Source organism: Diabrotica undecimpunctata, chromosome 2 (assembly GCF_040954645.1).
Source record: "Diabrotica undecimpunctata isolate CICGRU chromosome 2, icDiaUnde3, whole genome shotgun sequence".
NCBI classification, from domain to species: domain Eukaryota; kingdom Metazoa; phylum Arthropoda; class Insecta; order Coleoptera; family Chrysomelidae; genus Diabrotica; species Diabrotica undecimpunctata.
Window position 1 is genome coordinate 51183879 of NC_092804.1, and position 19879 is coordinate 51203757.

The 19879-nt window shown below is 32.6% G+C and overlaps 4 protein-coding genes across 6 annotated transcripts in view; 1 reads left to right on the forward strand and 3 right to left on the reverse strand.

The window, feature by feature from the left end:
* Positions 1-5770, reverse strand: part of LOC140434531 (host cell factor 2-like) — a 60073-nt gene extending 54303 nt beyond the window's left edge. For both annotated transcript variants that reach the window (XR_011950058.1, XM_072522868.1), the window contains exons 1-3: positions 5416-5770; positions 4671-4819; positions 1-690 (exon numbers count right to left, since the gene is read on the reverse strand). Coding sequence is in view for 1 of the 2 variants with exons in the window: in XM_072522868.1 (XP_072378969.1) it covers positions 1-690; positions 4671-4819; positions 5416-5575 (999 nt within the window). In the remaining variant the exon portion in view is untranslated. The remainder of the gene's footprint in view (positions 691-4670; positions 4820-5415) is intronic.
* The window catches only part of LOC140434532 (glutathione hydrolase 1 proenzyme-like), an 83575-nt gene continuing 68501 nt past the window's right edge, over positions 4806-19879 (forward strand). The window contains exon 1 of one of the 2 annotated variants that reach the window (XM_072522870.1): positions 4806-4942. The gene's annotated coding sequence lies outside the window, so the exon portion shown is untranslated. Of the gene's footprint in view, positions 4943-6345; positions 6695-19879 lie in introns of those variants that run through there. The other variant, XM_072522871.1, reaches the window with a different exon arrangement.
* Positions 7892-8503, reverse strand: LOC140433677 (uncharacterized). Its single transcript, XM_072521657.1, has one exon. The coding sequence runs from the start codon at positions 8501-8503 to the stop codon at positions 7892-7894; it is 612 nt and encodes a 203-aa protein (XP_072377758.1).
* Mlc2 (myosin regulatory light chain 2) lies at positions 14706-19010 on the reverse strand. The gene is made up of 4 exons (XM_072522867.1): positions 18854-19010; positions 16331-16538; positions 15631-15859; positions 14706-15130 (listed from the first exon to the last, which is right to left on the reverse strand). Exons 1-4 carry the CDS (start codon positions 18854-18856, stop codon positions 14962-14964), a joined length of 609 nt encoding a protein of 202 aa, XP_072378968.1. The 5' UTR covers positions 18857-19010; the 3' UTR covers positions 14706-14961.

A 19879-nucleotide genomic window follows, 5' to 3' on the forward strand; every position in this document is an offset into this window, starting at 1 on the left:
CTGATTTTTCCAGGCTTTTCTATATCCATCTCGACCAGACCAAACATACAACCTTGTACTAATTCCCACTGCACAGTGGCCTGCTCTGGCACAAGGTAGATCAACTTCTTGGATATTTATTTCATCCCAGCTCATTGTTTCTAAATTGAGACATGCCAAAGTATTTGTACACTTCCATGCTGTTTCAATTGCGTTTATATCTTTAGAAAGAGTTGAAGGAACCCATCCCCCAAAAACAAACATTTTATGGCCAATTAATGTGGAAGTATGCAGAGACCTAGGCAGAGGTGTAATTCCTGAAACTTGCGGTTTCACCCAAGTCATTGTTTCTGTTTCCAGAAACCACAAATCACCTAACCTGCACCCACTCATACCTCCATATATAATTAAAAAAGAGTTCTGGTTTTTATCCACATATGCTACAGCAGTATGAGATTCTCTTGGAGTGGGAGCTGGTCCATTTGTTTGGGGGATATTCCATTGCATAGGGTTACTTTTAATATCTAATGTAAAAAGATCATTCAAATATCTTGGAATATTGTTTTTGGGATCTGTACTATCATTTGCTAATCCTCCAAAGAGATACACTTTTGAATTTACTACAGTAAAACTATGTCCTAATCTTGGACAGGGGAGATTGCCAAATTTTGGTTCTTTTGGCTTAAGCTTCTTCCATTCCCATTTTGCAGCCTGAAGTAAAAAATAGACAGATTAACTATCGTTAGTAAATTTTGTAATTATGGTAATTGTATCAGAAACTGCAGTAACTGATATAGCTGTGTAATTGAAGAGTATTTTTCCAGTGAAGTTGCACCACACTTTACATTTTATAACAAATTAAACAAAAATGATTATGTTAGTTTTTAACATAGTGATTTATACAGAGCCGTCCAATAAAATCAACAAATTGTTTTGCACACTTACTACATCAGTAACTATATTTTTACAGCCCAATATCATACAAATGCTATTGAATACCCTAATATAGATGAATTCTGTACTTCCCATTTCTCTGCATGAACAATTTGGGTTTTTTGTCAATTCTAATTTAAACAGGTTTGAGAGATTCAAGGTATGGTAAAATCTGAGTACATATTGTTGATAAAAAGTTTTTATTAATTGATAATTCATGAAACTATGTTTTCTCCATAGTTTTGTTTTGAATATTTTTATAATTGAGTCATTTATTACTGGCCTCATTCCATCTTATAACTACATTATAACCTCTTTAAGTCAAACATTAAAAACATCCAAAATTCAAAAAAGTTTTGTTCCCTCCCCTCCAAGCCTCAAAACCTCTATTACTGAAAATCTCAACCCTCTATTAGTCGAAATAATCAGTTAGTCCCTGCAAGATAATTTTGGTACATATTTTCGCTCTATAACTAAAAAAATTAAATTGGACTTCTGTATCTCAAACATTGCAATATTTTATTTTACCACGTTTACAACTCGATTAATTGAAAGTTATTACTTCAAAGAAAAATAAGTGGCTGACTTTAAGAATTTGACGACAATATAAGGACACCATTGTTTCTTAGAAAACAATTTAGGAGTACTTACACAATAAATAGGATTACTACTTAAAGAATTTATGACTCACGTTAACAAGTGCTTGCTTGCTTAGTGTCCAATTTTATAATTTTTGATTTTATTTGAACTTCAGCGAAGCAAGTCATTTGTTATTGATTGAAAAATTGTCAGTAGTTTGGTTATGTCGTAATACAAATCAATTTTTACAACAGTCTACAAGTATACTTGTTAAAACATGAGTGCTTTGAAAGGTAAACTAAAATCTTTAAGTCTCGCTGAAAAATTAGAAGTGCTAGAAGTTCTGAAGACCTGTCAAAAGAAGAGTTACTGAATAAGTTGGTCGAAATTTGCCTGGCAAAAGACGAGGAAGTGCAGAATTACCAAGCTTAGAGAAGTGCTTACTTAAATAGTTTGAGCAGTGGCGAAGCCAAAATATCAATGTTAGTGGACCAGTGTTACAAAAAAACACAGAAATATACTCTAAACCATTAGGACTCTAACTTTTAAAAATGATAAATGATATGTTAAAAAGCATAGCAAGGAAAGTTTGACTATTCTGCTAGCAGTAACCATGTCGAGCACAGAAAAACTCTCACCATTAGTCATCAGTAAATCTAAAAAGCCTGGTTGTTTTCTCAAGATGTCAATCACAACTTTTTAAATATAAAGCAAATTCCAAAACATGGATGACTTCTGTAATTTTCAAAAACTGGCTTATAAAATATTGATAAGAAAATAGCCAATGAAAAAGCAAATTTTTTTATTGTACAGCCAATGATAATTATTGTACAGCCCATAATAATAATCCACAGATGAAAGCAGTTTAAATCCAATATCTGCCTGCCAATATCACATCAAAATTACAGCCTATGGATCAAGATATCATTAAACTCTTTAGGTCATTATAATAAAAAGAAGTTGTCAGGAATATATTAGATAATATGAAAGAAAAAAAGGATTCTACTACAAATGTATTGCAAGCCATAGGAATGGCTAATAAAGCATGGCGAAATGTAACATAATATGACGATTATAACAACTGTTATGTACACTGTGGATTTCCATAGTCATCAACAGAAGCTGAAACTCAAGATATTTATATTTCACCTCCTACAGTATGGAATACAGTGGTGTCTGAATCAGGAAAAATCCTTGAGAACTTTGCTATGTGCGATGATAGTTTTATGACTGGTGGCACATTATCTGATGATGAAATTATCGATTCAGTAGCTCAGAAAACTGATACTAATCATTAGATAAGACTTGAATAATACTATATGTGCTTAAACAAGCAAGAACAGCATTGAATACTGTATTGAATTTTTTGAACAAACCAGCAACTCTGAACAAGAATTTTCTGCTTAATTTGTTAGCCAATGCTATAGATAGAGAATAACCAAATTATCTAAAGCAAAAAAAAAGACTTTTTATTGCCATATTTTTTATTTCAACTCTCTAACATAAAATTAGTAAGAATTACTCTCAATCTTTTAATGTCTAAAATTCGCCTAAGTTGAAAACTCCTATATAAATTTTTTGATGTCTCTCTTGATGTTCGATTTATAGAAGTTCTACTGTATTATTTTTTTGTAATACAATACTATATTTTGTTTGATACATGTGTAAGTAGCTATCTTCTTTTTGTTTTTTTGCTTTACTAGTATATCTGCTTTTGCGTTTTGTTTTATACCACAATGTGCTTTCACCTGCGAGAATGTTCTTTGTATGTGATTATCTTTTATTCTGTATTTTACTATTTTGACAGTTTTCTGTCAAATTTATTCCTTAACTATTGTATTTTGACATTTTAAAATATATTTAAGAGCCTCCAATTTTGCTATTAATTCTGCAGAGTAAACAGATATCTTGTTATTTAATCAAATTGTATCACAAATATTGTCATTAAGGGCAAAAATGGGGAAGCAACACTGCCTGTGGTTTCAGAATAAATTAATTACATCATCAGCAAACACTTTATGTCTGATTTAACTAGGAATTAATGAGTAACTTTATCTGCCATATATAAAGAGCTGACATTCCTTATAAATGTTTCATTTATTGAAGGTTGGATGATTCAATATGTTTCAATTAAAGTTGTCGTTTTTTGTGCTTCCAATACTCTTGGGTTAACTCCATTACATATTATAATATTTGGATTCTTCCTATTGGATTACTTTTTCATATGATTACTCAACATTTTACTTAGAAATTTTGAAGTCAGAATTAATCTTTGATAATTAGGTGTATTTTTTGCAGCTTCAGAACGTTCTCAACAACCAAGTACTCCCTCTAGCTCATTGGGATAGAACATATTTGCCATATTATGTTGCTTAGAGAATACAATAATTTTCTTTTATTGGCTAAAAAGAAGCTATGTATCATTTTGTAATATAGATCATCTGATCTACTGAATTTAGCAAGAAATTAATTACTTTTCACTTAGCAAAATTATTATTACTAGAACAATTAATATAAAACTTACCTAGCCAACATGAATCATATCGAATTTGGATACACTGAGCTGATAAATTGTAAAATCTTTTTTGTACAAAAAAATACCAAAAAAAAAGGATTTTGTACAAAAATGGTAAATATATGTTTTGTGATTGGTGTAACTACTAAATTTTGTATGTTTACTTGTTTTTTTTTACTTAATTGAATATAAGTTCTCTTCTGGTAACTACTATTTGCATAATACTCCAACTTTCTTTAATTTCAAGTAAATTTTGGTATCCCTCCTATAAACTAACATCCAATGGAGTTATACAAAAAATTTACAATAAAAAAGCTTTTATATGAAGTCAATTTATATTTTGATATCGAAATTTCTTGTAAACCTAACACTTACACTTAAATATTCTAATTTTAATTTGTCAATTTTTATTTTCATGAAAAACTATATTTGTATAACTATAGAAACAGTGAACAGAAAAACTGTCATAGCTGTCATCCTTAGAAATTACTGGGAAAAATAATCCCTTTTAATATATATTTATTAAATGCAAAATACAGAAGAAATAATGTTACAACAATAATATGCATTAATCAGTAACTGAAGAATCTCTTGATGTTCCTTTCAAATTACTAGAACTTGTGCTGTATACTAATTCTAGTAGCTCAAATTCAACCATAGTTACCTGTAACTCATAAAGCTCATTACTGTATTTTCCATACTCCACCATTCCCCCAAAAACTAGTAATTTAGTTCCATCCACTACAAAACCAAAAGCAGCACATCCTGGAGGTACATCACCTTTAGTAATGGGAATAAACCATTGATTGGTTGCTAAAACAAACAAGACGATTAAACAACTAATGTAAAAGATAGATAGTTCGGATCATCTTTTTCGATTCAGCTTAAATAATTATAGACAAATTAAAATGTTAGGAAGAAGAGATAGACACTAAGGTAATTTATTAAATATTTTGTTACAGTTGCTTTCTCATTAAAACCATTATTGACATCTGGTCAACTCACGATTGTATGCTTTTCATAATCACTTCTCTTTTACCAGGTAGTAGTTCCTATTTACCATTTCAAGATTTAACTAGGTAGTATCAAAGAATATAGACGCATAAGCGTCAAACTACAGTTCAATATCACTTATGACAAAAGCTGGTATTTTTCAATAGTATTTGAAATCACTGCATGTTTATTAAACAGACTATTAAAAAGAGTACCAGGTATTACTCTTTTATCATATTTCAGTATTCATGCGGCCATATTGACATAAATTAAACATTTAAATGATATATAAATGCTCTTTCTGAATATTCTTTATTGATTTCGTTATATATTAAAGTAAAAACAGCTTTAAACTGTACATAAATGGTAACAGAACAGATATTAACTGAAGAAGGTTTAAACTTCAATCTGATTACCTGTATTAAAAACATGAAGTTCATCAACAATTCCTTCATTTCCGCCACCAAAAACAACCATTAAGTCTTTGATAATAATTGCACGATGTCCATGTCTTGGACGAGGATGAGGTCCAGTGGTATCTGCTACTACTTTCCATTTTAACGCCTTACCAGCCATTATGTGATTATTGTACTGTACTTGAACATTGAATATAGTTTAACCAATGTGTAAGTACACTTCAATTTGTTCAGAAACAGGATACAATTTCCCCAATCATTAAAAAACAAACATGTATGTTGATTTGGGATGGAAGTTTTGAAAACTCATAACTTCAACCCCCAAGCGGCAAAACGTTATAAAAGATGACTTTCTACATAGTCGGTAAAATCACTCTCCTCGCATCATTTTTACCGACGTTTGACTAAACCGAGTGTTCCGCCATCTAGAAGAAAGTAGCATATTATACGTAATATCTGACTTTATGGTTCTTATTTTTCATCTTTCTGTTCTTTTGTGATTCTTTATCATTGCAATTGGTAATTTTGTATGGTATGTGTTTATATTCTAGTTTTATTAAGTGTTATTTATTAAAATCGCAGAAGTGCTTGGAAAAATAAGTTTTGAAATATTCTAAGAGATGTCACAACCATTAAGTTTGGTTTTAATCGCGTTCTCAAACAACTGTAGGTGGCAGCACTTATTTTGAAAGATGGCGGACAAACTAGGAATATCGTTTGTTGACATTGTAAATTTTATAGGGAATTACTTATCTTCTGATTACTTTTCTTCTTATCGCTCATTATTTTTAAAATTTAATGAAATTAGTACCAGTTTTAAACTAATATATTCAAATTTTTACATTTATTCCTATTTTATTTCTATATAGAAGAAATAGAAGAAATAGAAGAAGAAGAAGAAGAAGATCTATTTCGACAAAAGTGGGCAGCACGGTCGTTTGAGAACGCGAATTGTACATCCCTTTTTCATAAAATATTTCAATTTCCTCCACATTTTACGTGAGGTTCAGTAAAATATAATTTGTTTTTCTGACACTTTTAATAATTTATAACAAGCAATAATATTTCATGGAAAATGGATTTACGTAATTTAACCTAACGGTGGCTCCATCTCGGAAAATTTTGAAACCTATTTGACTGCTGCGCTTTTAGTAGATTCTATATAGAGATGTAAAGAACCATGAAAGAACCCCCTTGTAGGCGAGGAAACGAAGTACTAAAACCTACCAATTTTCCGCAGCAAGACAAATCGCAGTACCACTTTTTGCATTAAATTCAGGTAAGAGTCAGGAAAGTTTGTAAACAAACTTCATGGTGGTAAAATTAATCACAGCCTGAATTATTTTTTTTTGTAAAACCGGTGCGGTGGTTTTTTATTTTAGGAAAAATACAAATAAGCAGAAAAACGTATTAAATTTTATTTGTTTATCGAACATATTACATTACAAACTGTGACCATATGGTAACACTAGGTCAAAATACTATAAAAATATTATAGGGGATAGGTGGGATGGTTGATCCCTGTTTTAGTGTTTAAAGATTATTTCAGACCATCATAGTTATTTTCTTGTAAAACACTAGTGTGGTTCAAGAACCCTTGCCCATGAGGGATACTTGATCCCCGTGAGGAGGCTTCTTGATCCCTGGGATAAAGTATTCCACCTATAATGCATAGCATAAGAAATTATTATATAAATTAAAATACCTACTTTATTAAATAAAAACATAAAATTAATTGAGCCAAAAAAAGAACAATTATGTAGAAAACATTAGCATCGAATCTATGGTTAAATTTTATAATGTCAGAAGTCTGCGGCAGCTTTTGTACATCTGTCCGGTCCACTTCGCTGACGTCCACTACTGTTGGAAAAGTGAAACAGCTTCCTTCTAGTCCCTTCCGCCTTAAGAATTTAACTTCCAATGTATTTTCTTTCAGGCACAAAACTTTTCCAACATAAAACTTCATTGTTTTTTTAGTACAAAACTTGACTAAAACGTAGTCGTTAGGCTCAGGATCCGTGTCAACAATAAGCTGATCATCTAAAAGGAAATCAGAGCCACCGCTGCTATCTGGAAGGCTGGGAAGATCATCCTCCTTTTCATCAGTCGAATCGAAAAGTTCAGTGTTTCTAATTGTTGGAAGCTTTTCTGTTCTTTTCTTATTGATTGCGGCTTTCTTAAGAGCAAGTTCTTCAATTTCCGCTTTTTCAGGGGTATCAGTTAGGATGCGAGAGCGCCCCCGTTTCCTACCTCGAGAAGATTGGGCACAAGGTGCTGCCTTGGGATAGAGCATGATGTCTTGCGGAGAAAAATGGTTCACAAACATTATATTCCGATGTTGGAGTGACAGGTTTTAGGGCCCCAGACAACGTTGGTTTTATAGAAATTGATGTACTAGCACTAGGCGTTGGCTGTATTGTATCCAGAACTGATTTCTGAATCAAAGTTGGGTCTGGACGGTCCGTGACAGCGCTGGTCATAAATTCGTCGTCAGTAATATGTTTGGATTTATCGGCCATATTCCAGATACTTTGAACCCTCTTATGATATTTGAAGGAACCATGGCTCGGGGGAACGCATCTCCAAGCAGTTCTGCAATGTCGTAAATGGTAATAGTTCTGCCGGGAAATTTGAGCATAAAATTGGAAGCTGCTTGGGAGTAGTAAGTGTTTAGTTTACCAAAAACCGCGCGGTCCAATGGCTGCAACTTATGAGAGGTGTGCGGCGGAATTGTAAGAAATACGATGCCGTTGTCTCTCGCATAATTTACAGCCTCCAATGAGCAGCGGCTCTCATGGTTGTCCATAACAATTAAATGTTTCCGATCTAGGTTTGGTTGAGCGAAACGATCAAAGTGTTCCAAAAACTTCAGAAAATAAAAGCAAGTCATCCATCCACTGGGATATGTTGTTGCATTGCTGCCAGGAGGTACATGGCTTAGAAACCTGTCCTGCCAGCTTTTTCTGGGAAATATCATGTAAGGAGGCATATGACCCCCTGCAGAATTGATGCCAGCACACACCGTAATCAGTTCGCCTCGTTCTGCAGATGTAATTTTGCCCACCTGCTTCGACCCTTTCACAGTCATTATTTTAGCAGGTTTGTGTACTGTAGTGAGGCCAGTTTCGTCAATATTACATATACATTCAGGAGGAAAATGGTACCGTATATAAACATTTGTTAATTTATTAAATACCTAATGTACCAGCTGTGACGATTAAAAGCTGAGCTTCGTGCCAAGTTTGTGGCTTCTGGTGTCCTTAACGACAGCGCACGGTTTCTATCAAGAAAACATCGGTACCAGTCGCGGTCAGCTTGCTATGTTTTATCCCAGGCAGGGGGATATGATATCCTATTTGTTGCAGTATAGGAGTGTGCTATTTTGCGCAATTGCACCACAGTAAGACCGTAATACGTCTTGGACATATCTTTCGAAAACATATCAAGCTCTTTTTCCTGGTTAAGTGAAAAAACGTGGCGCACCTTGTAGCCTGGGAGAGATATCATGTTTTTTCTGCACAACTTCTTCAATGTCATGACATTTATTCCAAACTGCCTAGCGGATGCTTTGTAGCTTCCTTCATTTTTTACCGCATTTACAGCCGCTTTAACATTTTCTGCATCAGATGGAACTCTTTTCGTTGCTCCTATTTTAGTTGAGTACTTACGTATCATCTGAAAAAATAAACATGAATAAAATTAATTACATTAAACACGAGATTAAAAGAAACACAAAGTGATATACATGATCCTGGGATCAAGTATCCCCCATTTAATAGGATCAACTATCCCTGCAATGATATTTTTCTAACAACTGCAAATTTTAGGTTAAAACAGTGACAATTTAAATATCAATGTTTTAGTATTTAGTGGATAAAAGTACAAATGTTTCACCTATTTGGGCAGTATAATTATAAACTAAACAAATTAAAGTTGTTATATCTTACCTCGCATGCGTAAAATAAACTTTCAATGTAACAAAATAGAATAATCTTGATTAAAATGTCAAGCGTGTTGTGAAGTAGCAGTCATTTGTCAAAACAAGGTAAACGGTATGGCCTCTACCCAAGTGGGTCAACAGAACAGTAATAGGATATCATTGGGCGCCAAATTTAAATGGGTATCAAGTATCCCACTGAGATCAACTATCCCACCTCTCCCCTAAGATTTACTCTTTATGAAATATGGCAAAGAATTCAATGCAGATTCCAATTCTTCTTTTTTTAAAACGTTTTGTTGCTATGTCTTCATTTCTTCTCTCGTATATTCTTCCTCTTTCCTTCACTAGCACGTGCATCGGAATACACCCGGTGATAACTCTTAACGCCTTGGCAGAAACTGTTCTGTATGCACACGCCACCCTCAATAGACTCTAATGACTAAACTGCTGTCCCATATCATGGCTTCAGTTGATCCGCGGGTGCTTATTTAGTTCCACCTTATTCACACCTGCCCTATATATCTACAAGATAGTTCCCTATGAGCCATTGGAACATATCCTGTCGAGGTTGAGGTCTTCCCCAAACCATTTTGTCTTCTGTGGAATACTAAAAAAACATACATTTCTCAGAGATCCTCTTCCACAAAAGTTAAAACTGGCATGGTTTTGCTACCATTTTTCTGTTCCTCCTCCTCATATGTACCATCTCTATTGAGGTTGACGACCAGTAAGGCGTTTCCCTCAGCTCTGGTTCAGTCTCTTATATTTCTGAGCCACAATTTACCAAGTTTTCTTTCAATTTTTACCTCAATATATTCGAGATATGAAGTTTTTCTAACTTTGACGATCATTAACAGATCTGAGCGAGTATTTATCCATGAAAACACTAACTTCTACGTTGGTTTTTCTCGGGTCCAGCTTATTCGCATAATTTATAACCAAACTCAAGTTTGGTCTTTTACACCATGCAATTTTTATATTTTTTAATAATTGACTCAATCAATGAGTGGTGCGTGAATTTGTCACCTGTGAGTAGAATATCCACGAAAGACAAATCTCAATAACGTAAGTTTTTACAACCTTTACACTCTTAATAGATTTCGAGGATGCTTTACTAACAGTAGCACTTTATTTCAGTTTTTCCTGATGATGAAAATAAACAAGCTATATATATATATATATATATATATATATATATATATATATATATATATATATATATATAGAATATAAATAAATACCAAATAAGTTTAAATATAAATATTAAAACTCATTAGCTAGCTCATAAGGAGTAAAACGTGTAAACCTACGTCTCACAATTGGTCTCACAACAGTTGGTACTAGTAAGTCACGCACAATACAGTTTGATATAAACCATGGTCTGTTGGCTATCACTCTTAGCCTTAAATCTTTCGATGAGTTAGTTGTTAGGATCAGACGTTTAACCCCTTAGTAGGAAGTCGTATGTTTAAATAGCTATATGAGCCATCTTGTAAATGATTACTTTGTCCTCAAGTGATAACTTTGATGCGTGACCAATCATCGAATATAATTTTCACAGTTTAACCAAGTTGTTTCCTTTTTGTGATTAGGCGTTTCTTCCACGTTAGCTTTCTGTAGTTATTTATTTCTGTAAGTTATTTAGCCAAATAACAAATCCAAGATATTTGGCATTGTTGTCCTATGATATCTGTTTATTGTTTATGATAGTGGGAGGGGAGTTTCATCGTCGTTTCCAGAAGGTCACATAAGTCCATTTTGTTTTATTTAATTCAATTTGTCATGTTACTAACCATTCACTTAGTCCGTTAATAATTTTTTACAACTTTGATGCACTTTGTGGGTTTGTGTTGGATGTTAATATAGCTATATATTCAGCAAATGAGACAGTTACTAAGGTGTTTTAAGATTTTAAGATAACATACGTTAATAGTAGATACAAAGTGGCTCCAGTACACTTACTTTTAGAGCACCATGATTTAGTGAATTAAGAGTTGAGTGTTCATCGTAGTATTTTTTTCCAAAGTGACTTTCTTTATAGGCGAGCGGTTTGCCCCTACCTATAAGCAGAGCATAAATGGACTAAATTTCTACAGCACCAAACCTTTTTTGATTTCATTCTGTATATTTTTTTAAGTATAACTGTATTTTTTTTTTATTTTTCCGGAAGTAGGCCGGAAATTGTTATTAACAAATAACTTATAAGAAACCATTTTTCCTATTCGCTTCGAGTAAAATTTTTTTAAGCGTATCTCATCCAAATAAATGCTTTTTCTTTCTTGATAATTTTTCGAAAAATGCTTGATTTCCGAATTATTTACAATATTTTTTTAAAAAATGCCTTAAGTAGTGATTTTTGGGATTTTTTCTAAAAAACTACTAACAGAACTGCAATTATATTAATCTTTAAACCTTTAAGTACAAGTAAGAATATTTTAACAAGGATCAATGTATTCTATCTTACGCAAAACATGGAAACAAATATTTCGAATATGCATTTCGAGTAATATATTGCTTTATATGATAATCATAAGCGTGTACGGTTGCGGAGATACAGACGCGCAGCGCTTAGAAATGGTTATTTAAATTTAGTTTTTAGTTTAGTATTTTTTCAGAAAAAAAATCCCTAATAAGGCATTTTTTTAACAAAAAATTACAAATAGCATTTTAGCAAGGAAGCATTTTACGAAAGATTACCCACTGAGAAAAAGATTTTATTTTGATGAGATTCTTCTTCTTCACTGGCTTTACAACTTCGGGTGAGTCTTTGCCTCTTCCACTATCGCCCTCCATCCTCTACGATCTTGTCCTTCTATTTCCCATTGTTGTACCCCAATTCAAGATTTCAAAATCATCCTTCCATCTTTTTCTCGGTCGGCCTACTGATCTTCTACCATCTAGTCTTTCAATAAACACTGTCTTTAACACTCTGTCATCCTCTGATCGTACCACGTGACCTGCCCATCTTATTCGGTTTGCCCTGATATGTCTGACTATGTTTTCAGTTCCATAAAGAGTCACCAATTCAGCATTACGGCGTCTTCTACAATCCCATGTGAATTCATCTCTTTGTGGGCCAAATATTATTCTGAGAACCTTTCTTTCAAATACTAGAAGCTTATTGATTTCCCGCTGGTTGGAAGTCAATGTTTCACTGCCATATGTAATAATTTGGCGAATAATCGACTTTTACAGTATTTATTTAGATTTTCTTTTTAGCAGCTTCGATTTTAATAATGCTCTATTTTCCGCAGCTATCCTTGCTGAGACCTCTTTTTCTATGTGGTTGTCTTGGTCTTGGATTTTTGGTTACTACCATGTATTTCGTCTTTTCTTCATTTATTCGGAGACCCAGACTAAATGTTTCCTCTTCGAGCTGTGAAAACACCTCTCTCACGTCTCTTGTAGAATGCGTGACTGCACAACAGCAACGATGACAAGGGATCCCCCTGCCTAAGTCCTGAATTTATACCAAATGGCATCGATGTTCTGCTTCCTATCTTTACTTGCGCATATGAGTCTGTCACGCACATTTGCGCTAATTCAACTAATTTTCTTGGTATTCCCATTTCTAACATTGCTATCCACAATTTGCTTCTTTTTATGGAATCATATGCGTTCTGGAAATCTATGAAAATTTGATGCACATCGCGGTTGAATTCCCAGTTTTTCTCTTATATTTGTCAGATGATAAATATCTGATCTATAGTTGACCTTCCAGCACGAAAGCCGCATTAGTAGTCACCTAGAATATCTTCCGATTATGGTGTGAGTCTCTTTAGCAAGATAATTGATAGCACTTTATATGATGTGCTAATAAGCGATATGACTCTATAGTTTCGGAATTGTTCTTTGTTTCCTTTCTTATGTATATGAATTATAACGCTTCCATTCCATTCTTTAGGCATTTTCTGTTGTTGCCATACTCTCAAAATGATGTCCTACAATTTTTGGTGTAAAAAAAGGTTTCCTCCTTTTTTAAACAACTCTCCATTTATGCCATCATTTCCTGGTTCTTTATGGTCTTTTAGAGACTCGATCGCACTCTTTACTTCCTCAAGTGTTGGTGCTTGTATTTCGATATCTGCAGAATGAAACGTAATATCTGCTTCCTCCGTCTCACTTTCAATATTTAGTAAATTCCTAAAGTATTCCTTCCATCTTTCGACCATTTCCGTTTCTATCATTATAAGTTCACCTGCTTCATTTCTCATAGACTGTGTTACTCCAACACTTGCACCTTTTCTGATTGACTTCACTTCACTAAAGAATTTCCTTATTTGATTCTTCTCGCCACTTCTGTTCATTTCCCGGATTTGCTGTTCTAGGTAGCTCCTCTTTTTAGTTCTGAATAGTCGCCGTGTTTGTGCTCTTTTTTTGTTAAAATCTGCTTTGTTCTCATCTGTGGGGTCTTGTAGCATTTTCAATCTTTTTTTCATTTTTATTTCCAGAATTTCCTAATATTGTTCTGAAGCTATTTTCTTGTGGCATTTTAAAGTAATTACTATTTAAATGGGAATAAGCCACAATTAAAGGTTAAAGTACGTTTATTGACGTTTCATTTTCCACTTCGGAAATCGTTCTCAAAATACAATGTTTGTATTTTGTATTTAAATAGTTCTTTTTATAGTTTGTCGAGTCATGTCGCGTCGAGTAGATTGCTGAAATATGAATATTTTTTCATTATAATAGTAGCACCCCCACGGGCGCTGTTATAAGGGTAATTTGTGTTATAGATTAAGAATTTTAACATTCTACCATAGCTTTTTGTTGTAAAGTTAGTTGTAGATTTGAGTAAAAGGGCAATGTGGCTGTTATTGATAGCTTTTTGTTGTAAAGTTAGTTGTAGATTTGAGTAAAAGGGCAATGTGGCTGTTTTTGATAAAAGATTTTACTGCCTCGGTATGCAGCGCCAGTTCATTGGTATTGCATAAGGTCATTTTAAAAAATTATTCATTTTGTTAATAAGTTGAACATATCTTCAGTTTGCCGTATTAGGGTTTAATCATACTTTTAAATTCCGATATGTCATTTGAGGAAGCATAATATCTATGTAATATACATTTGTGTAGAGTTGTTTCCTAACTGTTCCATGGGTTGTTCCATTATTTTCTATCTAACTATCTCTAACCTATGATGCAAATGATGCAAATTGAGTCTTGAGTCGAAGTGAAAAGTATCTTTTTTAATTGTATTAGTAAGTAATTGGCCGGATGATTGCATTTGCATAACACACATTTAAAATACGCATAATTTTGCTCTCTTAGAAACTGATATCAATAGCTTGGTCACCTTCATATTTTACAAATCTTAGTCTAAGATTAAAGTAGGAAGGAAATTAAAACAAAAGTTTTATGAAACAAAAAATAATATATTTCTTATGAGTCACGTGATGGTAAAGCAACTGAATAAAAATAAACTTAAAAACAAATACATAATAAAATACACATATAAGTAGACCTTTCCTTATGTGTCCAAGTTCAGGTTGGAATTATATAAGAAACACACCACACTTAGATGTATGCGAATTGATGTTTTCGTTTGAGTGGAACTACACGGTAGCCGTGGAGATTACATTGACTTTCTGTTATAAGTTATGATGGTGTTTATGCGGCTTCACCTTCTTCACCTTCTTCTTTCTCGGCTGCTGTTAAGAGGGTGATAAGGGCCTGGGTGTCGATCCTGTTGTTGTCGTCGATTTCCATGGCATCGAAGGCATCATCGACTTCTTTGCCGGTGAATTTGTCTCCCCAGGTCATGAGGGCGTGACGGAATCTGTCAAATAAAATATATCCCTTTTAAAATCATACATTTTTTTACAAAAAGTAAATACGAAATAGTAAAAGGAATGCCCGCCAGAAAATGTTAGAAATAGTAATTTCGTTGAATAAGTGATAGGTTCTCTTTGCACAGCATAGAAGGGTATCACGATAGCATAATTGGTAGGACTACGGTATATAAGGAAGGAAATAAATAAGGACGAAAGTGAGCGAATAGGCAGACTAGCATGGGATTTAAAACTAACAGACTGGCAGTCAACGTCACAAATACTATTGTAGCCTTAAAAACAGATCCGAGGCCGAATATAAAAATACAACATTAGTTGCCTAATAGAGTAGAGGCCTAATAAAATTATAGCAAGAATACATTTTAGAGGTATTTAATAGGAAGATATTGACCCGAATGAGGTTGGACAAGGAGAGCAGGCATTACTGTAAAAACAAATTCTAAAAGAGTCAATAAGATATTCATATTGAATTGTTTGATATTCTTACCTGTCTCCGTCAATGGTGCCGTTTTCGTCAAAGGATCTGAAAGCTTTGACGACAACTTCATCATCGTCAGTACCGCCGGAATCAGCCATACGGGTACCGAACAATCCCAACAATTGAGTGAAGTTGATTGGTCCGGGTGCTTCGTTGATCATCTCGTCGAGCTCTTTCTCACTGGCGAGTTTACCAACAGCATCGAAGGTGGCCCTCAAATCGCTCTTGGAGATGATACCTGAAAACAAAAAAAAAATGTATTTTTTATTTGTAAGGTATCCAGTGCAGCAACTTAACGTAATAACTACTAAAAGACTAAATGATTGCAAGTAACATATGTAAGAACAGAAAACCTCGAACTGAAAAACTACTATCTGTAAGAAGGTACTATTGCTCTAGTAACTTCAAATGGTATACAATTATAAATACCATTCGAAATCAAAATTATCTATTGTATCAGTGGTTAGTTTAAATTCTATGCAAAATATTGAATAGAAAATACTTTTTTAAAATGTAAATAGAAAAGCTGCTGAATTTTTCTATAGCAATATGTGAAACATGAAAAAATAAAAAAAATTAATAAAAATGAGACTAGAGATTTGGCACAAAGGAAAAAATTGTAAGATATTTTGATAGTCACATTTTAATGAAGAAAGGTGTATTTTTCAACGGTTTCATTATGGCACAAAGAAATAGTAATATATCTTACCATCTTTGTCGTGGTCCATAAGTTGGAAAGCTTCTTTGAATTCAGCTACTTGAGATTGCGAAAACATGGAGAAGACATTGGAACCAGACCTTTTGGCTTTCTTGGAGGAACTCTTTGAGGAGGACCTGGTTTCGGCGGGGGCAGGAGCGGCAGCAGGAGCTTCTCCTTCTTCCTTCTTCTTCTTCTTGACCTTCTTTTCTTTATCCGCCTAAAAAATAAAAACATCCTGTTAAAGCTTTTGTGTCAAAAGATAAATAAAGATGGAAAAGTGATTTCAATTATCATTAGAATAGATGTGGGAAAATATGAAATAAGTAAGTAAGAGCATAAGTCCTAACTCACGTTACAGTATATGTAGTGATAGTTGGTATTTGATTCACTTTCTATTTGTTACAATAGTTTAACTTGTTAATTTATGCTTCAGCCTCTAAAGTTTTAATACTATGTTACGTCATAATACGAAGAAAAGAAGATGCTCTGTATTAAGAAATGTGTATAAAAAACAATTGAAATTTCCAAAGTAAACTGTAGGATAGACATTTTAATCACTAAGAAATCTAAACAAAGAGTATACTCGGCTCAATACAAAAAAAAATAGGAATGAAGATGAAGAAATAAATTGTGGTTGTAATCAGATTAAGTAGAAAAAATATATAATAATAAAAAAAAATGAAAAAAAAACGTAAGGGATTAAAGTTATTTTATAATTTTAATGATGAGTTTTTTAGAATTATTTTTAAAACGAAGATAATTTTAATAATGACTATTTCCTAAAGTCATTATATTAGACAAAACAGAGGTAGGAATTAATCAATACATAGTACAAAGAAATATTTTCTGGCTTTAAAAATAAATCTTAAGTCGTAATAAATCGTTGTCAATCATCCAGATATTCTCAATACCTATCCTAAATTCAAATCTTAAAAAAATCAAGAATTTCAGGTCACTTTAAATCTATTTTGGCACGGCACCAAATAGAGAGAACATTTCCAATCTCATATTTGTTCTAAAAATATCCCAATATGAGTTCGTGTTACTACGATTTCATAAGCACGAGATTATTTTTAGAAGCCTGGAAATATTGTTCCAAATTTCATAGGTTCATTCAAGGTTTTCAATATTGTTTCGCAATTACAGCATTTAACATTATAACAGCAAATTAAATTTTTACTGATAGGTCACTTGCTATATAAATCCTAAAGAAATATACAATTATTATGTATAGTTCACATTCTTTCATTGAAAATAATTCATTCATTTGTATAAATTTTTATAGAAAACATTTAAATTAAGGATAAAATAAAATGGTAGATAATAAACGTCGAAGGTAGAATTTTAGCGAAAGAAATTATGCTCCGATTGAAATGGGTTAAATAAATGGGATAAAGAGATCAAAAACTGAATTGGTAATTAAAACGAATAATTAAAATAATATAGTGATAACATTAAGTTAAAATTCACAAAATAGTTATTATACATTATACAAAAAAGCTTTTACTTTGGCAACATAAAGTATGCACTAATTATCACTAACTACCAACATATTCCAGCCAACTTAACTCTTAAGTGAACATATATAATTTTCCTCTAATATATCCATTCCGATTTAGAGTTGATTCTAATCAACTTTTCGTAATTTTTCCAAGAGGGTTATAAGGATCTTAACAAATTCAATGTTTTTTAAAAATTATATCAAAATAGCCTGAATATAGAAAACACTCAAAAGCTAAAATTGAATTTACAAATAGGTATATTGAAATATTATTCCGAAAAATTAATTTAGCATAAGTTTTTAGTTGTTCAATGAAAAATTATTCATAGAGACAACAGTTTTAAACTTTATAATTTAGAAAGCGCGACAATATAAAAAGAAATATAGAAAAATAGAATAATTTCTCGGACTGAGTGGAAACTTTAAAGTATTGAAGCTACAAGTTATTTTTAGCATGTAATAAATAACAAATATTACTTTAATTAATTTTAAATACATCAACAAAAAATTGAGAAATGATTTGCACTATTTTATTTAGAACTTTTAGTTTTTTTAGTATTTACATAAGAAATAATTTAATTTTGGTTTAATTTGCTGGTAATTTGGGATTCGTATAATACACATTTAAAAATATTTAAAGGATACAAAAAATGTTTTAAAAAAAAAAAACGGTCAAAAAAAAAAGATTAAAAATTACTGAAAAAATATTTTTAAAAAAGGCTTTTAGTTTAATGTAAAGAAATATGTAAATTTAAATAACTTGTTCACATATTTGACAAAATTGGGAAAAAACGAGTAACTCATGACGTAATTTCAAATTTTTCTATACTGTATATATTCGCAATCGCCTTATTGAAAAAAAAAACGAGTGTTATATAATTACAGATCTATTACCATGGTATAAAATTATCACTCTAACACAAAGAAATCACATCACAAGACACTTCCACAAACACAGGGACATCCATTTAATCCTTATGTCTACAACATTTCCCTTCAGTTCGTCCTTAGGGAACTTTAGTTCAACTTACCATGGTTGTCAACGATGTTAGCTTCTCCAAGTAACACCCGCAACTGGGAGACTAGCTACAAAAACTTTCTTAAATAACATAAGGCGTCGGCTCCCGGCGATGCGTAGCGACGCTTGCCGTCTTTAACCCGTTTTGCGCGCGCCATATATAGCTTCTGCTCAGAATAGATTATCTTTTCCACCGGTCATCGCAACGTGAAACACTATCGTGGAATTCGGGGTTTGGTGTTTGGGTGGTGTTTAGATTTACAATTACCTATTGAGTATTTTTACGGGGTGCTTTGAATTTCATACCTGTTTTTTTATATTCAGGATTTCTTTTTTTTTTCTTTACAGTCTTAAGTCGGTGATCGGCACAGTTATTTAAATTTTATATGATAGATAAGGCCTAGGATATTTTTCTTCGACATACTTTATTTACTCTTTATAAGATTTTTTCCACATGTTCTTATTTTCTTCTCTTTTAGTTAGAAATTATCCTGATAATTCTGTTTTCTTTTCAGGTGTTGTTAGGTCAATCCTATACCATGGTAGGTTTGGTGTTTTTATAGTATTCGGTAATATTATGTGCTAATCTCCTTCATCTTCTTCTTTTTCAAGTGCCATCTCCCTTACGGAGGTTGGCAATTATCATAGTTACTCTAGCTTTCTAAGCAGCTGCTCTCAAGAGTTGCAATCCATGCAATTTCCTTAATTTTTCAGCCAAGATATTTATCTTCTTCCGACACTCCTGCCCTCTGTTATCTTGGATTATGAGCAGCATTTATCTCCATGCATTATATGTCCGAGAAATTACAGTTTTCTTTCTTTTATTGTTCATTTAACTTCTTTTTATTTCTTAGTTCTTCTTCGCAAAGAAGTTGAGTATTTTTATTACCTCTCAATTAAGCTTTCATGATTCGATTTTATGGTATAGAACGCTATATACGTAACAATTAGTCAATCGTATTTTTTTTGGCCTATTGTCAACTCTCTATTACAAAGAATCTTTTTGATTTTTATACAGTTAAAAAAAGTGTGCTTATTT